The 23,541-nt window shown below is 43.2% G+C and overlaps 2 protein-coding genes across 6 annotated transcripts in view; one reads left to right on the top strand and one right to left on the bottom strand.

The window, feature by feature from the left end:
• Positions 1-418: 418 nt before the first annotated feature.
• On the bottom strand, positions 419-13,201 carry DBR1 (debranching RNA lariats 1). 2 transcript variants are annotated; one of them, XM_062006075.1, is made up of 10 exons: positions 12,663-13,201; positions 11,143-11,250; positions 9,243-9,667; positions 9,033-9,157; positions 8,866-8,946; positions 7,181-7,266; positions 6,102-6,326; positions 5,171-5,251; positions 3,832-3,977; positions 419-3,247 (listed from the first exon to the last, which is right to left on the bottom strand). In XM_062006075.1, exons 3-10 carry the CDS (start codon positions 9,437-9,439, stop codon positions 2,572-2,574), a joined length of 1,617 nt encoding a protein of 538 aa, XP_061862059.1. In that variant the 5' UTR covers positions 9,440-9,667; positions 11,143-11,250; positions 12,663-13,201; the 3' UTR covers positions 419-2,571. The 2 variants fall into 2 exon arrangements, with proteins under 2 accessions (XP_061862059.1, XP_010202451.2); XM_010204149.2 differs by lacking the exons at positions 11,143-11,250; positions 12,663-13,201 and having other exon boundaries at positions 419-893; positions 2,553-3,247; positions 9,243-9,596.
• The window catches only part of PPP2R3A (protein phosphatase 2 regulatory subunit B''alpha), a 54,806-nt gene continuing 44,035 nt past the window's right edge, over positions 12,771-23,541 (top strand). For 2 of the 4 annotated variants that reach the window (XM_062006070.1, XM_062006073.1), the window contains exon 1: positions 13,265-13,346. The gene's annotated coding sequence lies outside the window, so the exon portion shown is untranslated. Of the gene's footprint in view, positions 12,821-13,264; positions 13,347-21,697; positions 21,773-23,541 lie in introns of those variants that run through there. The other 2 variants (XM_062006072.1, XM_062006071.1) reach the window with 2 other exon arrangements.

Here is a 23,541-nt window from a genome sequence, read left to right as displayed (position 1 = left end):
CTCACATATTGAGAAATTTGTGATACACTTATCTGACCACTTGCCAGATGTTTCTCACTATAATTTAAAACCCCAACAGTCTTTAGAAAGACTTTAAAATCTTCTTTTTACAGAGGAGTGAAGACTGGATAGTAAGAACTGATTACAATTTGTCAGCCTTCCCTAATGTTTTACAAACTTTTTGGAGTATTTGGTGTCCTTTATATTGGGGTAGCTTCAAGTTCAAAGTTTCAACTTCTTTCTACATGCAGCAGAGGATCTTGCAGACATGAAAAATCCATAATAGACATGAGCACAGTAGAGCTACAAACTGCAGAGTGTGAACAACTGCAAGAAAGGTCACAGTAACTCTATATAGATCAGACATCATTCATATGCAAAAAAAGAAAAGTGTATTTACCAGCTGCACTCTGCTCAATTGATGCTGAAATACTTTATTAAAAATATCTTTAAAGAATAAAAAAACCCCAGACTTGTCAAAGTCTCCCCCTTTCTAGAAAGCCAAAACATATTTAACAGAAAAGGGAGCATTGCGGGTAACAGGAGAATTTGCATTAAAAAACATATGAAGACAGTCTAAAAAGTCTCTTACATGTACCACTCATCTTCCATTCCAGTTCATGTAGAATTAGACTGCTGAATACCATGCTCTGGTTTCTTGGGAGACTTTTCAAGTCCATTACACAATTTGTATTTAAAGTACTTTATTTCCACTGTAGTCTTCAGATCATGAGGCATGTGTAAAACTTTAGTGTTGCAGACCTTCTTGAAGATACTCTGCTATCTTCAGTAATCTAGCTGATAGGTCACAGCTACTTTAGATAACCTGAGGTTACACCAAACACTTCCAACTTTTCATCACATCATACCACAGTTCGTTTTTGATGAGTGTTCTGACAGATGAGCAGGAATAGAGAGAAACAGGAGGAAGATTAGGAGTGCCCAAATAATCATTTAGTAAGCAATATAATGTCCTCTGGATGAAAAACAGGATGTTAACGGCATCAACTCACCAGTACAAAACCATTAACCAGGACTGTGGAGAGCATTAATTTTGCCATCTTCTAGCTCTTGAATACTTACATGCATTTAGTTTTCCTAGTGAACTGCTGACAGGAGAAGAACCAAAATGAATCCCAGAATATAGAAGCAATTTTAAAGACTGAAATCTTGACCTTGGAGTCTTTCTCTGGTACGTAACTCACACCAATCTATTTCACTCGTGGCTACCTGTCCAGTTCCCTCTTCCTGTCAGGATGCTTTCCTCTCCACCGTGCCTCTTGCCTTGGAAGAGTAAAAACCCACAGGAGCTACGTCTGCATTCAAGGGCAGCACAGTCATGAGGAAGTCACCCTCCAGCTCGATTCGGAACGCTCAGCGCAGAACACCAGCAGAACTTGACTGTAAGACTAATGAGTCTAATGACATAGGCTATAGTTGTTAAAAATACTGTCATTTTCTAGACTTGAGGAAGTTTTGTTATCCTCACGGCCTTTTAGGACAAAAGAGTGCAATTTGTTTGCTAATAATTCAGGGCAAACCAGAACAGAACAATAAAACTTCCCACTTCCAAGAGGATCTATATTCTGGCAATTCCTGTTTTCCCTCAGATGAAGTTTATGAAGGTACTTTGGAAGATTCCAAATCCAGTTGCAAGGTCATGGCAAGTTACACACTACTGAAAAGGAGCGACAACTGAAAATTTAGGCTAATGATAATGTCAGGCATTATTGTCTCAAGCAACCTATAAACATCGACGACCCCATTATGGAAACACAACAATGCCACAATTCACAAGAATTGAGGCAGTCGTGATGTCCATATTTAGGAAGCTGTTCATCCTAAACACTTGCATCTTAAGACACAGTTGAAGTTTTAGAAACACCACATAAGTGAGATTTTAAGAACAGAGATACACTCCTCCATGGCCCCCATAAAACCGTCATGCTTTGAATTAACAGATTTGGTTCCCAATCAAAACTATAAGTAAAAGCCAATACTGGACAATATATATTTTATGGTTTTTATAACCATGAAGATTTTTGATCATTAGAAACAAATATCTTCACTCTTCTACTGCTGTTTTGTTATTGTGGGAATTCTATTTTCAGATTTAGTCACGGAGTTATTGCATCTGCTACTTTAAAAGTTCAGTACAAAACAAGACAAAAGCAATAAAATCAAATCATTCAGTCTTCCAAGTCAGACATCCTCTCACTTTGACTTGAGTTACAGCTGAAGAGCTCTTTTCTTGCTAAACAAGCAGGGCAAATCTTGTACAGCAGTACAGCTGAAGATACACTAATAACCAAAAACTGAAGCAAAAATCAACTGATTATGCATGAGCTTTAAAAAATCCTTTGACAAAGTACTCAGACTTTTCCAACTGCTTCTGACTTTAACCCAGATCCTGAATCCCTGCAAGAGGTGCACACAGGCTCTTCGGCTTCAGACAGTAATATGAATAAGATCAAACAACATTAAAAGCACAAGTAGCCAAGTCCACCACAGTTCTCACCACCTTCCAATAAAAAGGTACAGAGAGAACTTACTTATACGTCATATGAAGCATTACTCTGTTTTATCCTCATCCTCTGTCGCATAGATAGCTTGGTTCCTTCTCTTAATTTTTTTAACACTACTGTTTCCATTTTCACTGCCACCAATGCGTTTTAACGGTCTCTCACTCAAGCTCTTCTCTTCCACCTTACTCAGAGCAGATTTCTCCAGTTCCTCATTTGTGGAATCCATGGCATCATCAGACGACACTGCCATGGAATCTGGCATGATTCGGATGTCAGAGAAGCTTGCAGAAAAGTCTGGAGGGTGATCAGGGGAGGGATCCACAGAACACGTACTCAAGTCTTCATCTCCACCTTCTTCATCCAGCATTATTTCATCTGGATTAATGGATGAAAGTCCAGAGTTATCTGTGTTATATTCACTGGGTTCCTCTGCTGACCCAGTACTGTCCATCTCCTCTTCCTCCTCCTCCTCTTCGTGTTCGCTTCGTGCTGAGCTCTCCTCTTTAGCTTGCTGGATCCTGCCATTGATGTCAGTGAGGCCAAACTGGGCACAGAACTCTGTGGTCTGTGGATTGATGGTATGAACTGGTTCCATGTGTTTTTGAGGCTTGCTGGGATCGTAACAAGCAGCTGTCATTGTGAAGTTACAAGGAATTTTGAGGTTATGATTCAACTCTTCTAACACTTCTTTTATGGCTTCGTCTGTCACACTGTAATCCCACCTAAGTAAGGGTACGAGGTTAAAACAAGTGCAGCAAAAAGCTATTTCCCGTTCACTCTGCAAAGATAAACTTTTCTAGATGGGTAATAAATTACTCTTACAACAAACACCAAATTTCTCAAACTATTTTCCAGTAAATCATATTGACTTTGGTCAGCACTGAGACTATCCTTTCCCAACCAAGGATCTGTGCATCAGCCCACTCAGTAAGCATTCATCTGCCCACCCTGATAATACAGACTGATTTTCAGTCTCACAGTGTAACTGGAAAGATGATCAGCCACCATGTCCTTTTTTTACCCCTCAAATGGTGGCATTTAAGCTCGCAAAACAGAACTAACTGCCTGTGTTGAGTAGCAAAGAAGCTAGCTGTATGCTTTATACTACAGCTCTTGTCACCATCCTCTTCATTTTCTCAAAGCTTTTACCAAGACTTAAAAGCATTCTAAGCTTCAGAACACAGAAACACAACTCTAATGTAAGTTTACTTCTGGTCCAGATATATATATATATAAAATAATTCATTTTTAAAATACAAACATTTTTAAACTGCACACTTTCCTTTCTATTTTGCAGGTTACTTACTTTGCATGGAGGCCATTCTTTTCAGGCATATTCCATGAGCTCTGAGTTACATTAACAAGACGGTTGGTGGCCTTCAGGACTGCAATCCACTCAGCATCGTACTCCAGTGAGTCCCCTGCACTAGGATCATGCTCTACGTCTATTATCTGTTTAAAAAAAAAACCCAAACAGAAACCAGATGACTATTTCCCTTTACATCAGAAACTAATTAAGTTTAAAAGTGTTACTTGCATGGTACACTTTTAAGTTTCATGTACACTGAGCTAGTGGTCTCAAACAAGTCCTCTCAAGTTAGCCCCACATAAGTTTATACCAATAAGGGAGTAAGAAAGGACAACTGATAGTGGTAAAAAAAAAGGCATTTCTGTATTTTAGTTTACAGCAATTAGAAAGCAGAACACACTCCTCCCTACTGCCAGCTACTGGACAGTTATGCAACTCAGAAAGCAGGATTTGCCAACTCTTGTTCATGTTCAACTCTTGTTCACTCTCAAGTTCATGCTGCCTTCTAAGTGGAAACACATCAAGAAATGGTAACAACAGTTCTAGCAGTAGTTATCCTGCTGTGTGAAGCTCATTCTTAGCACAGCAATGACATTAGCACGAAATGTTTTAAAACCCTTTCAACAGCCGACAATTTGAAGTCTGAATTATTTTGGTTTCAGTGACATCAACTCAAATCAAGCCATTGGGTTAAGCCAAACTGCAGTACTCAGGCTCTGATTTTAAATAATCCATAAAATAATTCAGCATTTTAAGGCAGCACTTAAAGGATGCACTCTGATTCAGAGCTACTCAGAGGTGGAGGTAGTACTACTCCAGATCAGTTTTGTAACAGGATTTTAAGCCTGGACTTGCACTCCAGTGTACCTCTGCATAGCAAAAGCTCATCCTCATGCTCTCTACCATCTTCAAAGGATCCCACCACACATCCAAAGGACAGGTAACAAACCATCTTCCCTTTAAGTTGACAAATAAAAGCTAAAGGAAGACTACTAAAACACCTGACTGCATTTGAAGAACTGTTGTCAGGAGCTTCCAGTCAAGGCATTTTAGAAAAGATTTTAGATTCACCCATTTGAGATTTTACAGGTGGCACTCCAGGCAGCATACAGAGGCTATGAACATGAATATTGTTTTGCTCTTGGCCAAGCAGCGTGGTACTCAGATGTTTCCACAACCTAGACCTCCTACTTGTCCACTGCCCTTCCTGGCCAAGATGAGTAGCAAACAAAAAGCAGCACAGCCATTCTCCATCTTATATCTAAGCACATCATGTAGCAGTCCAGACAACTGAAATACTTAAACAGTGAAAAAACTCAATGCACATGGTCAAAACCTGTAAAAAGTCTCTGTGTGGCAAACATTTGTCCAGAGCCAGAAACTTCGTTGCTTTTGGTAGCTCTTCTTTGGAGTTTGTCTAGGAAACAAATGGTGTTAACAAAAGCATTAGCATTTCCATGAAATTTGACCATTCTAAACATGTTATGAAGAGAGATTTAAAGGAATAACTTATACAGAAAAAGACTTTCTGAAATAAAAAAATCAGCCTGGTATTGTACGAAAGGGATAGAAGGACAAAGAGAAAGACACAATTCACTGGGAGTCTAACAGGAAGCTAGATGCAGATGACAGCAAGATAAAGCAAGTGCCACACTCCGTCCTTAACCAAAACAGCTGAGCACATCTAGCCTTCAAGCTAAACCAAAAGCTTTAACATCATTGGAAAGAGACTTGTTGAGTCTAGAAGGTCGTTACATTGTTACAGAGTTACATTGTTACAGGTAAATTACTTAGAATAGGAATAGCACGCTACACCACCTTCAGGAGTAACTCAGAGAATCTACAGAGGCTGGTTTTTGGTTTTACTCAGGCCACCAAATCAACTTCATCTGTCAAGCCTTACCACAAGCACCCTACCAAAACCTAGTTAACAGTTCTCTACAGTTGCTTCTCTATCACCTTGTTTGGAAGTTGAAACAAGAGAGTGTTTTTCTATAAACTTAAATGAAGAAGTTGTGAGTCCAGCCATGTTAGCTATTTCATGCGATCCCTGTAGATAAGGTAGTTATACCACTGACTTGTAACATCTCTTTGACATAAGCTGGCAGTCTTAACACTACCTCACATTTTGTGGCTTAAGAAGAGTTTTAAGGATTTAGCATAAACATTAAGAAGTTGCTTTTCTGGACACCATTATCTGCACAGGAATTCTAAGGCCTGCCTGCGACACATCCATTCTTGCTTTCTTTTCCCCTCCCCACTTTTACCTGGTGTTGCATGAAAGCTGCAAATTTTACATGAAGATGTGCAGAGAACCAGTAGGTGGGTTTCAGATGCTGCAGCAGCTCTGAAGCAGCAGGGCTTCCTAATGTGTTGCTCTCTACTTCTTGACGGAAGAAGGATTTCATTTTAAGAAGCTGGTTCTTGTTTCCATAGTGGTATATGCTCCTCGGCCAGTCGTGTGACATAAATATATCAATTGGGCGCTTTAGCTGTCAAGCCAAAATGCATATGGTAGAAATAAAACACATAAGACAGATCAAGATGTAACATGTGTAACATGTTCTATCTCATCAATACAGGGGTAGCTGTGAGCGGTAGCCTCACTTCCAAAGCAAGTGAGTATACCACTGAGCCTCCTCCTTACAAGCTCAAAGGTTTACTGAAAGAGACTCAAGTCTCCGTGGTTTGTACTACACTTCCTTGGGATAGTCAGCTGTGTTTTATATATATTGCCTTATAAAAGAGAGTACATCATCACAGGGTCAGGCACTCAGAATAAGACTCTTAAAAATTACAGCTATAGAGCAAATTCTCTACCCAAAAGCAAAGGCACCTTCGTCCTTGTGAAATTCTAAAGAATTTTGTTTAGAGGGGAGAATAGCTAAGCACAATATTCCTCCCCAAAGGAAGCATCCCTCAGAAGTTTAACCAGTGTTGTAAGCACGTCTTGGTTCAATATTCAGCATACTTCCATCAGCAGTATGAGACACTTCTAGGTGAAACTCACGTCCAACTATGAAGAAACTTAGAGTGAAATGGATCAGTCTTTTTACAGTGACAGCAAACCTTTGTGCTATGCTCAGCATCCCCATACCTACTGAAAACTTCAGTGCAACTGCAACCTGAACAATCACTCACAAGATGCTTATAAATACACAGTCACACCCAACCTCAGCTGAACAGAGTAGCTCTGTGACAAAGCAGGAAGTAGGCAAGAGCTCAAAAATAATCCTTTGAATTCCCCACCCTGGAGTTAAAAATGCTTCAATCACATGAATTTGGTATTAGTTTATTCAGATGGTTCAATTTTGATTACCTAAAAAAAAATAGGTTTCTTGCTCACCTGCTTGAGTTTGAAAACTTCAATATTCCTCACATGGTAAGCACTTCTAATTGTTTGCTGGTTGTAGGGTGGGCATTCAAAGTGGCCTGAAACATTGTAATAAAGGGTAGTTGCATGAATCAATAGGTCCTCCAGACACTGTGTGTAAGTTAGCTTCTTGGGGTCACACAGACAGAGCAATCCCCAAGACAAGGCTGCCAATAATCAAAGGAGATACTCTGTTTCATTTACATAAGGCTTACACCAACAGGCTGCTAACTTTTTGTGCATCAAGCAAACACGTTGTAAAAATGAGTCTGCAACAACAAACGTGACTTCCATTTAGTGTCTTATTTTTGTAAATATAGAGAATACAATAATTCAGTTAGGGAAACAAAAACCATGAGTAAGACTCCAATACTTGAAATCCAGGACCTGACCAAACCAAGTAATTTCTGGCAGAAAAATTCACATGCATAACTGCTGAATGAGGTTTTTTACCTCTAGTGAGACAACAGCCCTCATACCGCTTACCTCCACAGTCATGCTACACAGCCACATGTGATCAGAGAGACATGAAATGTGTATCTACTAATATCATGGCTACATGCAAACATGCTGGCATAGCCAAAGCACATGAGGTAGACAGGAACGAGCAAAAGTGGAGAAACAACACAATGAGAGCACAGAGCAAGGCCCTGAGAGCAGGCAACAATCAGAACATAAGTTAGAATGTAATAACTCAGTGGTATAAAGATCACAAAACACTGCATGAAATCTGACTTGGGCCATTGAGGCTATGTTTTTTTTGTGTTTCTTCATCAATACTGCCACCAGCCATGAAACTACAGATTAACAGAGTCAGAAGCAGCTTAAACATGTCCGGAACTGCCCACAGGCACCACAGACTGGAAGCATAAACATGTACCCAGTCAAAAGGGACAGTCTCCAATTTCGCCTTGGGACAAGAAACCTGAACAACTAGCAGAGCTCCTATGTACTGCTGAGAATTAATAGAAAAATCAGTTATTTAGTAGGTAGCATTACTGATAGATATCAGACAGAATCAAGGGTATTGGAAAACGAGTTCAGTTCTTGGCAGCTTGAAAGCCACCTGCACTGCCTCTCTGAAGCATTATGTTACTAAAGATAATATTACTGTACAGAAATCACAAGAGACTGCTATTTCACATCTTGAGGAGATCAGACAGTCTAAACAGTCTTCTATCTGCCAACATCACCTACCATCTGTGCCAAGATTGGTGTCAGCTGATGGAGGGAACTCCAAGGAAAAACTTTTGAGTACACATATTTACAACCAGGAAGAACCAATCTTGAGATGCACTGACACTAAGCCACAGCTCAGGACAATGCATTTGTACAATATCACACTCAGAAATTGATCATTGCACACAAAGAAAATTAAGCAGTCTAGCATTGCATGCCAAGAGGACACTGCCACGAAAAAAAACCAAGACTGTTCCAACAACAACAACATTCAAGAGGTGCATCACTTCCTGTTGTGGTTGCCAGGCAGCTACCGACTCATCCACCTCCTGCGGAAAAATCCGCATGTTGAGCCAAGAGAGGTTTCCAGCCTCTGGTTCAGAGAAGAAGAGGCACAGCCAGATCCTCCCGCGATGGCTCAGGCCCAGCGCTCCTTTCCCCGTTGCCCACCCAGCCAGGCCCGCTCTGTCCCGCCATACCTTTCCGGTAGTCGTGAGACTTGAAAATGCCCGAGATACCACCGATCCTCACGCCGCGGAACCGCACCACACCCGCGTAACCTAGGGGAGAAGGGAGCGCGGCTCGTCATGGCGGGGCCCGCGCCTGGCAAGCGGCCGGAGAGGAAAACAACGGCGAGGGATCTTACCGAGGTAATAGATGTTTGGTGCCACCCACCCACCGTAGGGCAGCTCCTGCAGATGGTTGGACGCCTCGTGGTTCCCGCCGATGAACACCGTGAGCACCGGGGCCTTCTTCTCGCCGGAGTAGTACCTGCGGAGAAACGGCAGCTGCTGTAGCGGAACAGGCCGAGAGCTAGCGAGGGAGACTGGAGCGGATCGGGCCGAGCAGTGCTCACCGGTAGAAGGTCTGCATGTGGCGGTACTTGGCGGGCACGGCCATGCAGCGCAGGTCCGCCTCGTTCCGTACGGCCTGGAAGTCGCCGCAGCAGAGCAGCAAGTCGAGCCGCACGTTGTGCCGCCGCTGCAGCAGCTCCAGCGTCTCGTACATCTTATCCAGGGCGCCATGGCAGCATCCCACCACCGCCACCTTCATCGCAACCGCTCCACCTCTTCTCTTCCCGTTCCCTCCACCGCGCAGGCGCCGCGCAGCACGTCTCACGTCCCGGCCCGCGGCTGCGCGGGGGAAGCTCCGCCCCACCGAGAGGCGGCCGGGAACGGGGGCGGTCAGTGCCGCTGGCACGGCCACGGACCTGAGCGCGTCCCGAGGTTACTCGCAGTCAGACCGGTTCAGGAGGTGCTGCTGCGCGCCTCGTCTCTCTCCCTTCAGAGAGACGTCAGAGATAGAGCCCGAATCTCTGTCCTCACTTGCTATTTTATACAAGCGTGATTTGGAGTTTGAGTTGAACGATGAGAGAATAGCAAGCAATGACTTAAAAGGTGTTTAAAAGCACCCGTATCAGCTTATCTGCTCTGCAGACACCCGTGAGCTACAGGCCTTCGATATCGGCTGGAGAAGCAGCCGAGGGAGGGAGCCTGATGACAGCACAAAGTTACGTTTTTGCTATAAATTGTGGGGCTGAGCAGAAAAACAACTTGTAAACAGTTTCAGTAAGGCCATAGTGTTTAAATTATCATAATTGCTTAATTTCTCTGTAATGTATAGAAGGAGTGTTCTTTCCTTTTTCAGGAGTGATGCCCCACACACCCAGTACTGAATAAAGTAACACAGCTTTCTAGTACTACATTGAGTGTTAGTTTCTTCAGGACCAGTTTTTGGTTACCCCAGCATCCCTGCAGGGAGAAGTCATGGTCAGGGCAGCAAGACCACAGGATGGTCCCAAATAAATCAGAAAGGCCCATCTCACAGCCACAGGGCAGTTTAAGAGACTTTCAGTGCTTTTTGCAGTGGAGCAGGAGGCCCTGTGGAGGATACACAAACTACCCAACTGCCCCCTGTGCTACAGAACTCCCCCACACTTCTCGCAGGCAGGGCTGCTGCCAGCCTTGTGGTGAAGCAGCAAAAGCTTTGCTGGCTTCTCGTTGGGAGGCACGACAACAACCAGCAAAGCAGTGGTGGAGCGGTGTCTGCGCATGCTTTTGCCTGATGCTTGTGCCAATAACAGACTGTCTTTGGGTTTGCAAAGGACATACTATCCCTGCAGTGCTTCTGTCCTGCCAGTCCACCATCGGGCTGGCATATTTTTAGCATAGTCAAGCACTAGCTTCTTGTAGCTCTCTAATGCACGAGGATAGGAGCAGGCAGTGACTTCACCAGGACTGTGGAGTATGAGGCACGGTGAGAAACGGGGTGTCTCTACCTTTCCCTACCATGGGGCTCCCTGTTTTGGAGAGCATCTGTTTCCTCATTTTGAAGTGCAATGAATCGGATCACAGGGTGCTATTTGTGTGTCACATCGTAAAACCACTCCAGACTTTCCAATGATTGGGTTTGGGGTTTTTATAACAGTCCTGAGGGACTGAACAAAGTTACAAGAGCATAGTTAAGCATTAACTTGCGGGTACTTACCCTGTAATCATGGAATCAAGCAGACATTCCTCTTCCCGTATGGTAGCAACTATTACATAATGGCCTTTCTTTTGATACTAAGAAAATATGAGTGTTCTCCAACACATTTCATAATTTCACATTGTTGGGTTACTGTGTGTTCTTCGGGGCTCTCGTCCAAACCCAGCTGAAGTGAGGAGCTTTCAAACTCCACAATTCATCACAGTAAAAGCATACACAGAAGTGTTCCTAGGGCACTGAGCTCTTTCACTAACTTTGCTGAGACTTACCTGAGTGCAGTGTAAGAACTCTGTCAGTCCACTGCATCTCCTGGGAAGGTGTTCCAGCTTCTCCAGAGAAAAACTGCAGTCCCTCACATTTGCCATGTCTTAGACATCCTGAAAAACAGCAGGTGAAAGACAGAAAAGGTCTGTGAGTCTCTGGAAGATACCAACTTACCAAAGATACACAGTCTGTGGAGGCTTCCTGGGATTGCCAGCAGATCCTTCTCCTGCCTACCAAAATTCACCCTGTCAGTTGAGGTAAGCTGATACTGTTATTGTAATTCCTGGGTTGGTTAGCTCGGGCTCATTTCTTACGCCCCCTGTGCCACTTATCTCAAGTCAACTAGCACACTGTAAAGCCTGTAAGGTTATATTTCTGTTGTAGTATTTTAGTATTTGTACACTATTCATTATGCATCTCAACATCCCTAATTTAACTCTGGGTGTTTGCCGAGCAAAACTGCTCTGAACTTTCCACAGCAGTTAGGTCACAAAGGGAAGCAGCCATGCTACTGTTTACTGTATAAGTAGCAGCAAGTTAATACTTAACTATATTACTCTAATTTTGTCCAATCCTTCAAGGTTATTTAAAAAAAACCATGTGACTGAAGTGCAGCTCTCTTCCACCACATGATTAACACAGGTTTGGCTATGGATTGGGCTTTGCAGCCACAGTCCCTTGTCCTGATGTGCTTGTGCACATCTCGTGTCTGGATTGTCCTGAAATAACCAAATGCACATCCTTTCCTTCAAAGATCAGTGGATTGTTTGGGTGTGAGGTATTTGCCCTTTCAGCTGTTGCCTGCCTGCACTGACCAGTAATATTCTGGGGTTTGTTTTCCTGAGCTAACTATGGTAATTTAGAACCATAGAAGTAGTTCAGTTTTTCTCTCCAGAGACATGAGGAAGAATGAAAGACATTCAAAGGGGATGTGGATGACTACGTTGCTTCCCTCATCTCTGAGAACAGAATAAGCACACTTCCTGTCAAGTGCTTTCTAGTGCTTTTAGAAGACATGGATTTCTAGCACATTTAGAATATAGTAAAATGAAGAGGAACAGCAAAAGGGAGGTGTCTGTACCTGACTTTGAGGAGGGATCACGTGGCTGAGAAGGGGGATACAAAGGAGAAATGCTGGGAGACAGTGCATTTGTGAAGGAGTGGGACATATAGGGGAGGAGCAGGAGACAAACCTGATGTGTTCCAGTTGAGATTTTGAGATGCCCCTGTAAGCCATTAGGGAGTAGGCAGGTGTGCATGTGTGTGACTGAAGCAAGTCTGCAACCAAACCAGAGTTCAAAGCTCTTCTAGAAGAAGCCTCCATAAGTTTGGCAAGAGGTTTAACTACAGCAGTATTTTGGTGCCTTTGGGTACCTCCTCCCCCAGTTACAGTGTCTGATAATTATAACATAAAAACACGACTTACAGCAAAACACACTGTCAATGCAAGGCCCGTCTGGGGCCTCGCCACCGAGGAGCGGCAACTGCCCTCCCCTTTCAGTCGCACTTTGGCTCTTATTTTTACCTTTTCTCGGAGGCACCATCGCGCCGTTTTGCTCGAGGGCACTACTAATGGCCTCCAGCCAAAGAGAGCTGTAAACCCGCTGATGCCAAGAGATGAAGCAACTACGTTGAACGTTTTGTCGTCTGGCTGCGGGAAAACAAAAGGCACGGGACGGGACGGTGCGTTCAGAGGAACCGCCGGGTTGGGCTGGGCTGAGCCGGGCGGTGCTGAGGCGAGGGCCTTGGGCCGGGCTGAGCCGGGCGGTGCTGAGGCGAGGGCCTTAGGCCGGGCCGGGCGGCGCTGAAGCCCGCGGTGCTGAGGCGAGGGGCTTGGGCCGGGCCGGGCGGCGCTGAAGCCCGCGGTGCTGAGGCGAGGGCCCGGCGGCGCCTCAAGGCGGGACGCAGCACGGGGGCGGCTGTGGGGAGCGGGAGGGGCGCAGCGCGTACCCACGCGCGGAGGGCGTTTTGCGTCTCTCTCTTCCCCGTACCCCTCCGCCGCCCCCTCAGCGCGGGTAGCGCCGTTCCGCCTGCCCACCCCCCTCACGGCTCAGCCCCGACCTGCGCTCCGAGGCCGCCCGCCCGCTGCGCCGCGCCTCCAGGGCGGGGCTCCCCGCCGCGCGGAAGGGGCTGGCCGGGGAGGGCGGCAGATCGCGCCCAGCGGCGGGAGCGGCGGTGCTGGCGATGGGACAGGGCGCTGCCTTGGCGGGTAGGTATGGGGCGGCGAGGCGAGGCGCGGTGGGGCGTCGTGAAGGGGGACGGCCGCGACAGCGCCCGCGGGGCCTGGGGAAAGGGCGGGCCCCGGGCAGCGGCGCGGAGGGGTTCTGGGGTGGGGGCCGAGCGGCCGCCGGCTCTCCTCGGCAGGGGATAGCGGTTGCCCGTGAGGGCCGGCGGGGGGAGGTTGTGCCGCGCGGGCCCCGGGGTGAGGAGCAGCAGTGCGTTGTCTGTCGGTGGTGGACCGTCCCGCCTCAGGGGTCGCGATACAGGCGCTGACAGGGTGTGGGAGGGAGCTGCGGGCCGAGCGGCCCGGCGGGGCTCCCGCGGTGGGGTCTGCCGGGCAGCGGCGGTGCCGTCGGGCTGTTTTGAGGAGTGCGGCGGCGACACCGCGGCTGTGGGTAGCGGTGATTGAATGGAGCTACCGGGTAACCCATGGGGTGGTGATGGGGGAAATACTTCTCGCATCGCACGCATTTAAGTTGTGAAAGGCAGTGGCAGCTGGGGTCGTGGAGGTCGAGCCTGTAAATTGTCTCAGAAGAGTTTTGATGAAGTGCTGAGAGGCACAACGGCGTTAAAGCGCGGCGGTCAGGGTGTTGTCTCCAGTTCAGGATGGCCCGAAGCCGGTAGTTGCTGTGAAGCAGGAGGTTGACACGGTGAAGGATCAACTCTACTTAGACTTGTCCTTTTTTTGTGAATGCCCCAGGACCTACATAGCTGGACCTTTGATCCCCTGAGGTACAGCTGTTAATATGTGGTCGTGAAAGTAGCTTGGTGATTGTTGTTTATTTCTTTTCCTCAAAGTATTTTTTCATGAGCAAGAAAAGGAACAGATTTGGTAACAAGACTCCGTGGTTCATGGGCAGGCGAATCCATGATTAAGTTGGGCATAAAGTTGTAAAACTGAGACTGAATAACTAAAAGAATTATGTAATCAAGGATATATTCATACTGGTCTCAAGTAATGTAAATATTTTTGAGCCTCGGACTAATTTAATGACCTCCCTTCTTCACAGTAAAGAAGGCGGCTCTGGAAGATGTGCTGTTCTGTGTCCCAATCCTTCCTATAAAGATAGGCTAGCAGTACAAAGAGCAGAACTGAAGAGGCAAGTATTCCCTAAGCTGTTTGTTATTGAAGTCCTACCTGAAAGGCTGAGTACATTTTCCTTAGTGATGGTCTCATGGCATTACCTCCTGTGATGAGGTGCCTGCTTTGGACAATAAATTTTACAAGCATTTACTTAAAATAGTCACCTCCACTCTTGGCTGTTTCTTGTGAAGTTTGTGAGTCTCTCAAGCTGGGTAGGTCTGCTCTTGCAGGTTGTGTCAGGGGAAGTTATTTTCATGAGAACTTTGAAGAGATTGGCAATACTACTAGACTGCTCTAAGTTCTGTACAATTATATATTTAATGCCCGCTGGATTCTGAGAAGTTGAAGCAAGAGACAATGATGGCATGGTGTTTTTTCAGTAGTTATATATTTGGAAATGGTAACTGTGTATCAGTTGAGAATGATTTACATTTTACTTGATACAAAATAGGAAAGTTGAAAGTTCTCTGATGGCACATAGCCAGTTTCCACTACTGAGATCTTTGCAGTCACTGTCATGTGTCATATTATTTTGTACTCATAATTTGCACGGAGGTGCAGGGTCACGGGTAGCTGTGGGCAAAGTGCCTTGTGTTAAAGTTGACCAATGTGTGACTGCCAACTACTGCAGAGATTCACTGGTAAAGCAGCTATTTAATTTCCTTCAGCTGCAACCTGTGGAGCAGGTGATGGATATTGAGGTTCAGGCAGTACAAAATCTCTATAGAGGAGTCCTGTGCTCTAACACTTGCTGCTGGTGGCCCCAGAGATGTAAATGTGATGCTGCACAGTGGAATTTGTGTCCCTTGTCTTTTATTTTTCTCTTTTTTTAAGTAAGGGCTTTTCCCCGTCATTCCTGTACATCCCCTTCAAGTACACAGAGAGCTTGATTTTAAAGAGTAGTTCTGAACTTGGTGTATCTTGGTCCAGTACAGAAGTTGCTGTGCAGTTTTGCTTCACTTCCTCTGTATAAATGTTTTTCAACACTTTTTTTACTTTAGTGATTGCATACTGTTCTTCCCCATAAGTCTAGGTTTTCTCCTCTTATGTAGAGTGGAACTTTTCTGATGAGTAAATTAGAGCTTAGGCCCCATGCTCCAATTTGGGCAGAAACTGGACAGTGGATTAGGACAATGGGAGCAAGGGAATTTATTATTTCATAATTAAGGTAGCTAAGTGCTGTCATCAAGAGCTGCATTCGTGTGTGAAGGGACAAGCTTCTTCCAACAGACTTCCCTGTTTTATTTCCTCTGCTGCTTATGTCGCTGGATCTGTCTGGTGGTGGGATTTCTGATGTGCAGCTGTAAAGGCAGTTGTAACTGGGCAGGTGCTGTGCATTGAGCTCATGGAGCGCTCTGTAACGTAACACACTTTGGAAAATGAGACCTTGAGCACCAAAAACTGATGTATTCTCTTTGCTACGATTCTTGCAGGATAAAATGAGGGTAACACGGGAAAGTAAGTTAATGTTTAAGTAGCACATAAATACTATACTGATGGAGAAATAACTCATTCTGATTGCAGAATAGCATTCAAATAGGATGCAGGACCTGAGGTCACAAATGTAACAAGGAAGCTTGTTAAAAATGACTGTTTGTTTTGATTAATATTTAGATTAATGAATGGGAACACTGCTGTTCACTAAAATTAGAATAAAGAAATCTTTACATTTATCTGGTTTTATTTTCTTTTTATTTTTTTCTGTACACCACTTGTCATTTTAATCTTCTGTTTAAAATCACAGGGGAAAAGAGAAATGATTTGAAGGTCTTTTTGTTTTGTAAAGATAAAAGGGGAAATTACTTCCTCTTTCTTACTGGGATGTTATGCTGAGAAACACCCTTAGTTTTTCTCGGTAGAAGAAAAGGATTGGAAAAGTTTTTCTCTTTAACTTATGTGTTCATTTAATCACACTGATCTGGTGTGGCTTATCAGAGTCATAAGCAGTAAAAGCTGTAGCAGTGCCAAACTTCTTAAATGCAACAACATGCTGCACCTTTTGGCATAATTTGTTACATTTCAACAGCTGCTCCTTCTCAGAGTGTGAGATGGAGGCTGGCAGGAATGGGCTTGTGGAAGGTATGACTGGTGGAAATAACTGCTTGCTTTTTGCTCTTGTGATTATGCCTCAGAGGAGAGGATGGGCTTGCAGCATGGAATCAGAGTGTTTCTCCCAAGCTTAGCACTTGCCTGTTCTCATAACTGACCTATGGAAGAGCCACAGCACTCCAGTTGGTGCCAGGTATGGGCTGGGAACTGAGACTACCCTGGAGAAATGAACTCACCTCTTAGAGCTTTACCAAAAATCTTTAATGTGTGAGGAATAAATGAGTAAAAAGCAATGCAATACAGATAAAACATGAAGAAGGCAGATACAAGAGCAATGAGAAATGGATGAGCACTGAATAGATGAGCAATGAATGAAACCAGTTATTTTTGTTTAGTTATTATTAAGAAATTATTTTTTCCTGTGGACCACTAGCAGATGACTAATCTGCTACAGGAGAGATTTTGCCTGACTTGTGTTTCCAAGGTAGTTTCAGGAAATCTGTAGATTGTAACCTCAGTGTCAACAGAGGTTCATGATGGAGGGAGTGCCATCTTTGACACTTCCTTTGTTAACACTTGTATTCAGGTAAAGTAATGGGATACTGTTAATATTAAATTAACTGATTACAGGGAAAATAAATATATCTTGCTAATCTTAAATCATCTCTTTACATAAAATTTTATGAACAGCCAAGAGTCAATTACTTAATCACACTCTCTGACCTCTGTTCTGAACCTTACTAATGACATGCTTTTGAATCTTTTTCACCTCCCATATTTTCTGGTCGGTCACCTTATTTTCTTTCAGTACTGACAAAGCTCTGTTAGGTATATACTTCCTGCAGTGTAAACATTTTTTTTTTTTACTCATACATTACTGAGCTTCAATGTATTTGTTAATGTATTGGGGGCCTGCTAAATGAGCTAAGGTGAACTGATAGTTCTATCCAGACATGGGTCTGGAACAATAACTGTTTGGCAAATTATTTATACTTACCAGATTGGTGTTATGTGGAAAAACTGTGTGAGCTTTTACTCTATTGCTGTCTCATCTGTAAAACTGGAAACCAGTCTCGTGGGACATAAATTCCTGTCTGGTCAGTTTAAGTTCCAAGTCTCTGTGCAAAGGGAAAATTTTAAGAAAGGTACTTCAGAAAAGCTGAAAAGGGTGAAGTCTTTCTTGTTATTGTTAACTATCCTCTTCCACATAATGACATATGATGATACCTATAGTGACAACTCTTCACATCAGAGTTTCTAGTGTGTTTGGGTTCCAGGACCTTGTGTGCTGGTGTTTAATGAGGGTATGGCAGCACTGGAGTGTTTGATAACCATGTGACTGGGCCTGAAGGAATTACACTGAATAATACTGTATTCACTAGCTGCCAGTCAGTATTTTAGGACAGTATTTTAGGGCCTAGTGCTAGGTTTATTTTTAAAAAGAGTGTAGGATATTGTTATTGATACTAGCCCAAATCTTTTGGAATTGCTTTATGTTGCTGCTGTAAATGTGGGGAATTTTCGTTTAAGTTAGTGTTGGGGAATTTTGATACTTTTTTAAGATAAGTCTACCAAACCAGGTTTCCTAATGTAAAAATTGCCTTTTCCAAATCCATACTGACTGCAAAGCAGTATTTTATCATCCTGTCACAGATGGTGATTCTCAAGGTCATGTCTGCTTGGAAGCCTGCCTGGGTAAGTGCTCCTGTTGCAGTGACCTTCATGGTTCACTGCAAGAGAGCTGAAGTCCAGCTTCAGCTGGGAAAGTTAGATGGTCTGAAGCTGGACAAGAAGACACGAGACAACAAGCAAGTATCCTCTTGTTTCTGGATTTTCAGAGAGAGTTTAATGAAGTTCTTAATACATCTAAAAGGAAATGAACTGCCATGGAGTGTAGCTTTTTTAGTAATCAATACCTGGTTAAAGTGTAGGAAGAACTTTCAGCTTCTATAGTGGGAATAATCACTAGTGGAATCACAGGGGTGATCTGTGTTCAGGCTTGTGTTGCTCAACAGTTACAGACAATCTGGGAGAGAGGCTGAGTAATGAAGTGGCAGTGTATGTGGAAAATCCCAAAAGTAGGGTAGCAGAAACAAAAGGTGGCTGGAGTTGTGAAGGTTCCCACAGTACTTGGTTATAGGCAAGTGGTACTTGATACTAGTAGATATAAAATAGTCTACTCGGGGAGAAAAAACGAGCTGTGTCTGTGCAGTGATGAGCTCTTAAGGATCTGTGCCATTTAGGAAAGAGATCTTTCACGTAATACAGATAAAGCTCTGTGAAACTCTCAGCAGCAGAGAAAAAAAAAAAAGCAAATAGATCTCTAGGAAGAGGAGAGGGAGCAAAACACAATGCCATGGTATAAATCCATTTGTGTAATGAATAATATACTTCCCCTTGAATTTAGGAGCAGACGTTCTCCCCTCTCCAAAGAGTTACAGTAAGATTAAAGAAAACCACAGAAGAGCATGATTGAAGCAGCTTTTATAAAAAAGAATAATGTAGTAAACTGGAACTTAGCCTGGAGAATACATGGTTGGGAGTAGGATGGATAAGAGGGAGGATTGCAATAGCAATGTGCAACCATGGGAATATAAAGTAATTGTTCCCTGTATATTTTGTCACTTGAATATGGCAAGGATTAAAAGGCATCAAGTGATGCCCAAGAAAAGGTGGTCACTTTTGATAGAGAAAATATTATAACATGACCCTTGGATTTCTCAGAGCTTTTCTGAGCCTGTGGCATCCTTTGAAACATTTCCCAGGCTTGCTGCATGTGTGCTTATATTAATCTGCTCCCTGTAGCATTACTTGATTGCATTTCTTGTGTTGGAGGAGGTGAGCAGTCAGAGCTTATCTACCCTTTCCACACCATTGTAGAAGGTTATCATGTTCTTCCAAAGTCATCTCTCTCCCAGTTTTAAATGCCTGGTCCTACTCAGTCATTCCTCACAGACAACCTGCTCAAGACCTTTGGATCGTTGTTGTTGCCCATCTGCTAACGTTTCTTTTGACACTGAATTTTGGTCTCTAAGAGTGAATACCTTCCTCTTGCCTAGAATGTTCTGTCGATAGTTCACTGCACACTTTACAAAGGACAAGAGTATCATTGTTTCCTCTGTACAGTTTGGGTTTCTGCATCTTAAAGTGTGTGGCTGAACCAGAAAGCTTGTGAAAAGGGCAGTGGAAATTTTCAAAGGTATAAAATGGCTTCTATACAAGAACAACTGAGTAAGCAGGAACTAATCATCCCAGAAAAGAGAAGGCAGAGGGAATTAGGTAAGTTAAGTAATGCTATGAAAAATGTGCACACAGGTCTAATGTTTGTACTCTGATTCAATACAAGGTCTTGACATGTGGAAGCTGATGAGTTACAGAATTGATTGGTGGTAAAATGTCTTGTCAAAAGTGCATCTCTGGATGCAAAAAGTTAGTTAAATCTGCAGCATGCCTAAGCACATGGAAAATAAGTCCTTTGACAGTTACTAAGTACACAGAAACCACATCCAGCTTCACAATTTTCATGAGCTGAAAACAATTGGAGGCCAGGAGAGTACTGGGAGATATTGGATATATTTTTCTAATACCATTATTGGTATATGGCCACTGTTGGAGACAGATACAGTTGTTCCTATGGTCTTGTTTAATCCTGAAGGGTGGGATTCATCTAATGCAATTTGTCATCTCAGAATTAGACTGAGGAACTGTGGCCACTGTGTGATCGAAGACCCTTGGGATTTTATGGAGTGTGACTCAGTGTCAACTTCTGTACCAGCTGCATAACAGCTCTTAGCCGAGTCACCTCATCTATTCCAATCTCTGTTCTCAGAGCGTACATTTGCAGTGTGCTTTTGATTCTTCAAGTTTACAAATGCTCTTGAAATAGGTAGTAAGAAAAGTAATGGTACATCTCAGGGTCCATTACCACTCTCTAGTTGATTTTAATGTTAAAGAATTTGAGGAGAAGATTAATGTTATATTTTTTCCCTATTATTTGACAGAGCACCAAAGATAGGCTGAAAGCTCTGTTTTGGAAGACAACATTGCTTTGTTATTTGCCTGCTTTTGTCTCCTATAATCAGTATGGTTTTCTTGCAAATCTTTGGTAAACTGTAAGCTAAAATAAGGCATTTCTATGTAAGATAATGTACTTATACGTGGCTTTTTGGCACCAGATGCTCCTCTAAGAGGGTAAGACCTGACATCTGATTGTGAAACTATTGAGGACAGTCCAAATGACAACACTATTGTTCTGTCTTCATCTCTCTTGCAAGAATATGGAATTTCAGAGTTTATCCTACCACCTCTTTCACTAGGAACAAACACATTTGCATAGTGATACTGTTCTGTGTGCTGGTGCAGAAAGAGTTGATTTACTCTATACAGTGGTTTCTAACTTCTGATCATTAATAATAATGTGTCTAGTGCTGGAGATAGGCACTAACGAAGATTTTTGCCTGCTTTGAGACTTTCAGAGGCAGTGAAGGCCTGTCCCATAGCTTTCTAGACTTCAGTTTGCATGTAAGTCAAGTGCTGGCTGAGAGTCCTCATCCTAACAGATTGTCATTGCGTAACCTTTCATGAATAGAACTTCTTTGTCTTATAAAATAGGCTTTTATATAATTAGTATCTGCAATAATTTTTTCCTTTGGAAAGTGATTCATGTCATCTTGCTGATAGGAAAGACATAAAGCATTATTTGCATCTGCACAAGAATCCTCATTCATTCATAGTTTATATTGTGAAGCCAATCCTGTATCCTCAGGATTGGAGCTTTTTTCATGGCAGTAGTCCTAATTACAGAATTACAGAGTCTTTCTACAGTGTGTCTGAACTGGGGACTGATCTGGAGTCACAACTCAGATGAAATGGCAGGCTGAAAAGAATGAAGTATGAATGTTTTTAACACATTCAGTCTTTCCATTGTTGCTACTCATAAGTAGTAGGTTTTAGTCACCAACTGAAAACCACAACAAAAGCCCATTCAAGTGAAGCTTGAGATCATGTTCCCACATCTGATAACAGGAATATTCTTCTGGGTTTTGTCTTGACCAGGTTTACGTGCTGAATCATGTTTGATGGATTGCTGTTAAATAAAGCTGCAAGCTGAGCATGTGCCGCCTTGGTAAAACCAGTGAAGAAATGAGAAAAATAGTTCCTGTGCTGCAGCTGTACACATTTGGACTGCCTATGCAATTTTATTCTTTGTCTTGCATAGCTGGAGTCAAGTACTCCAGCACCTTGAGTTACTTTAGCATGTTTTTGCAGACAGTAAGAATAAGGTAAATAATACACAGTCACTGAGAAGGTGTTAGTTAATTTGGTTAAAAAGAGGATATTGGCATTTGGTATTGATTCTTTGATTACTTCTTTCCTTCCAATGCCAGAGACAGTAGTCTTGTGTTAGCCTTGACAAGTTTGTGTCTGGATTATGTCGATTCCTTGGTATACCAGAGAAATACAGATAAATTGGAAAGATATTACAGAACACAGTAAACACAGCTGGAGGGCCTGCCTGATGCTAAAGCAGAAAGGGGTGACTGTAAAATGGCTGAACAGCGTTTAGGGCATAAATGCCTAAAATTATTCAGGAAATATGAATTTGAGATGGGGAAAGAACTTTGTTACTGGGCGTAGCTGGAAACACAAAGTTGAACTGAAACGGAGTCGGTTTAGGTTGGGAATCGAAGAGACCTTTTTGCTGAAGAACTCTCTGTGGAATAATCTTACAGACACAAAAAGCTTCATTGTTTGAAAGTGGCTTAAACCATTGGAGAACCTGCCTTAGTCCCAGTGGAAGGGGTAAAGCATAGCAGGGAAACTACTCTTGGAGTGATACAGGAGGAGACAATGAGTCCAATACATTATTTCTCAATAAAATAACTTAAGATGTAATTACTTTTCAAATTAGATATAAACCCAGACTAACCTTTGCTGGTAAAAGAAAAAACAACCAAACAACCAGCCTCTTCTTGCAGTGTATGACACTGAGAGGAACCAGCTCTAAGACAGTCCCATGCTTTTTCAGATGCAATATTAATTCTTCATCAAATCTCCTGTCCTGAAGATCTCTACTTTAAATACTGTGTAACTCTTATTTCAGGAAATACCAGAAAGCTTGTTTGTAGTTGATGGAGGCTCAGAAGAGGAAAAGCATCAGACCTCTTACCCTGGATGTCTTCTATGGAAGACACTTACCCTGGAAGGCACTCTCGGAGAGTCTGTGGATCATTAGAGGCTTTTTGAGGCACAGGAGCATGGGTTGTCCTGTCTCAACAAAGCTTACCAGGTCCTCTAAGATGAAGATGTTGGAGAGCCAATTGTACTTTTTCCTAACTGTGGCTCTGATTCAGCAGAGCTTTTAGCACACATGACAGTGAAGCCTGAAAGCCAGTGACTGGAGGGTGTGGAGTCTTATTACTGAGGTTCATGCCTGATGGTATAAAGAGCCCCAGGCTTTAAAAACACTTCTGTTTCCGCCCTTTATCCCCTGGCAGCCTGACTCACTGCTGTGGCTGGGGCACACCTTATACCTCTGATCATCCCTCTGGAAGGCCCTCCCATGCCTGTGGGGATGGAGGGAACAGGATGGGACAGGCCTGGGAGGGTACTGAGGAGCTGGCCCTGGTAGGACTGCTAGATGCTTACTTTTGAAAACAGCAAAATAAGTCCATGCTGTAATGTGACTTAGCCATGATACAATTGTTTCATGAAATGGGTTTCTGTTTGTAGAGGAATAAAGGTGCTTAGAATTTCATTGAGGTGTTTTAATTTGATTATGAAGTATTAAGCAAAGATGTGTGTAAAGTTAAAGACCCTTAAATCTAGGATTTCATATATTTTCATAATAAAATTAAGCAGCTGTTGTGTTTTCTGTTGCAATTCTGACCATGGGGCTGGAAATGGCTCTGGTAATTCCTAGTTCCTACACTCGATTCCTACTGTTCACAGGCTTAACCCTTGTACAAATGTTACTTTCTGCTTTTGGTATCTACACCAGAGCACTTATTAAATACGATATGCAGCTATTTATGGGTCGTAAGACACTGAA

This window comes from Colius striatus, chromosome 12 (assembly GCF_028858725.1).
Source record: "Colius striatus isolate bColStr4 chromosome 12, bColStr4.1.hap1, whole genome shotgun sequence".
Classification (NCBI taxonomy): Eukaryota; Metazoa; Chordata; class Aves; order Coliiformes; family Coliidae; genus Colius; species Colius striatus.
Note: the sequence above shows the minus strand (reverse complement) of the source record. Positions and strands in the feature narration are given on the sequence as shown.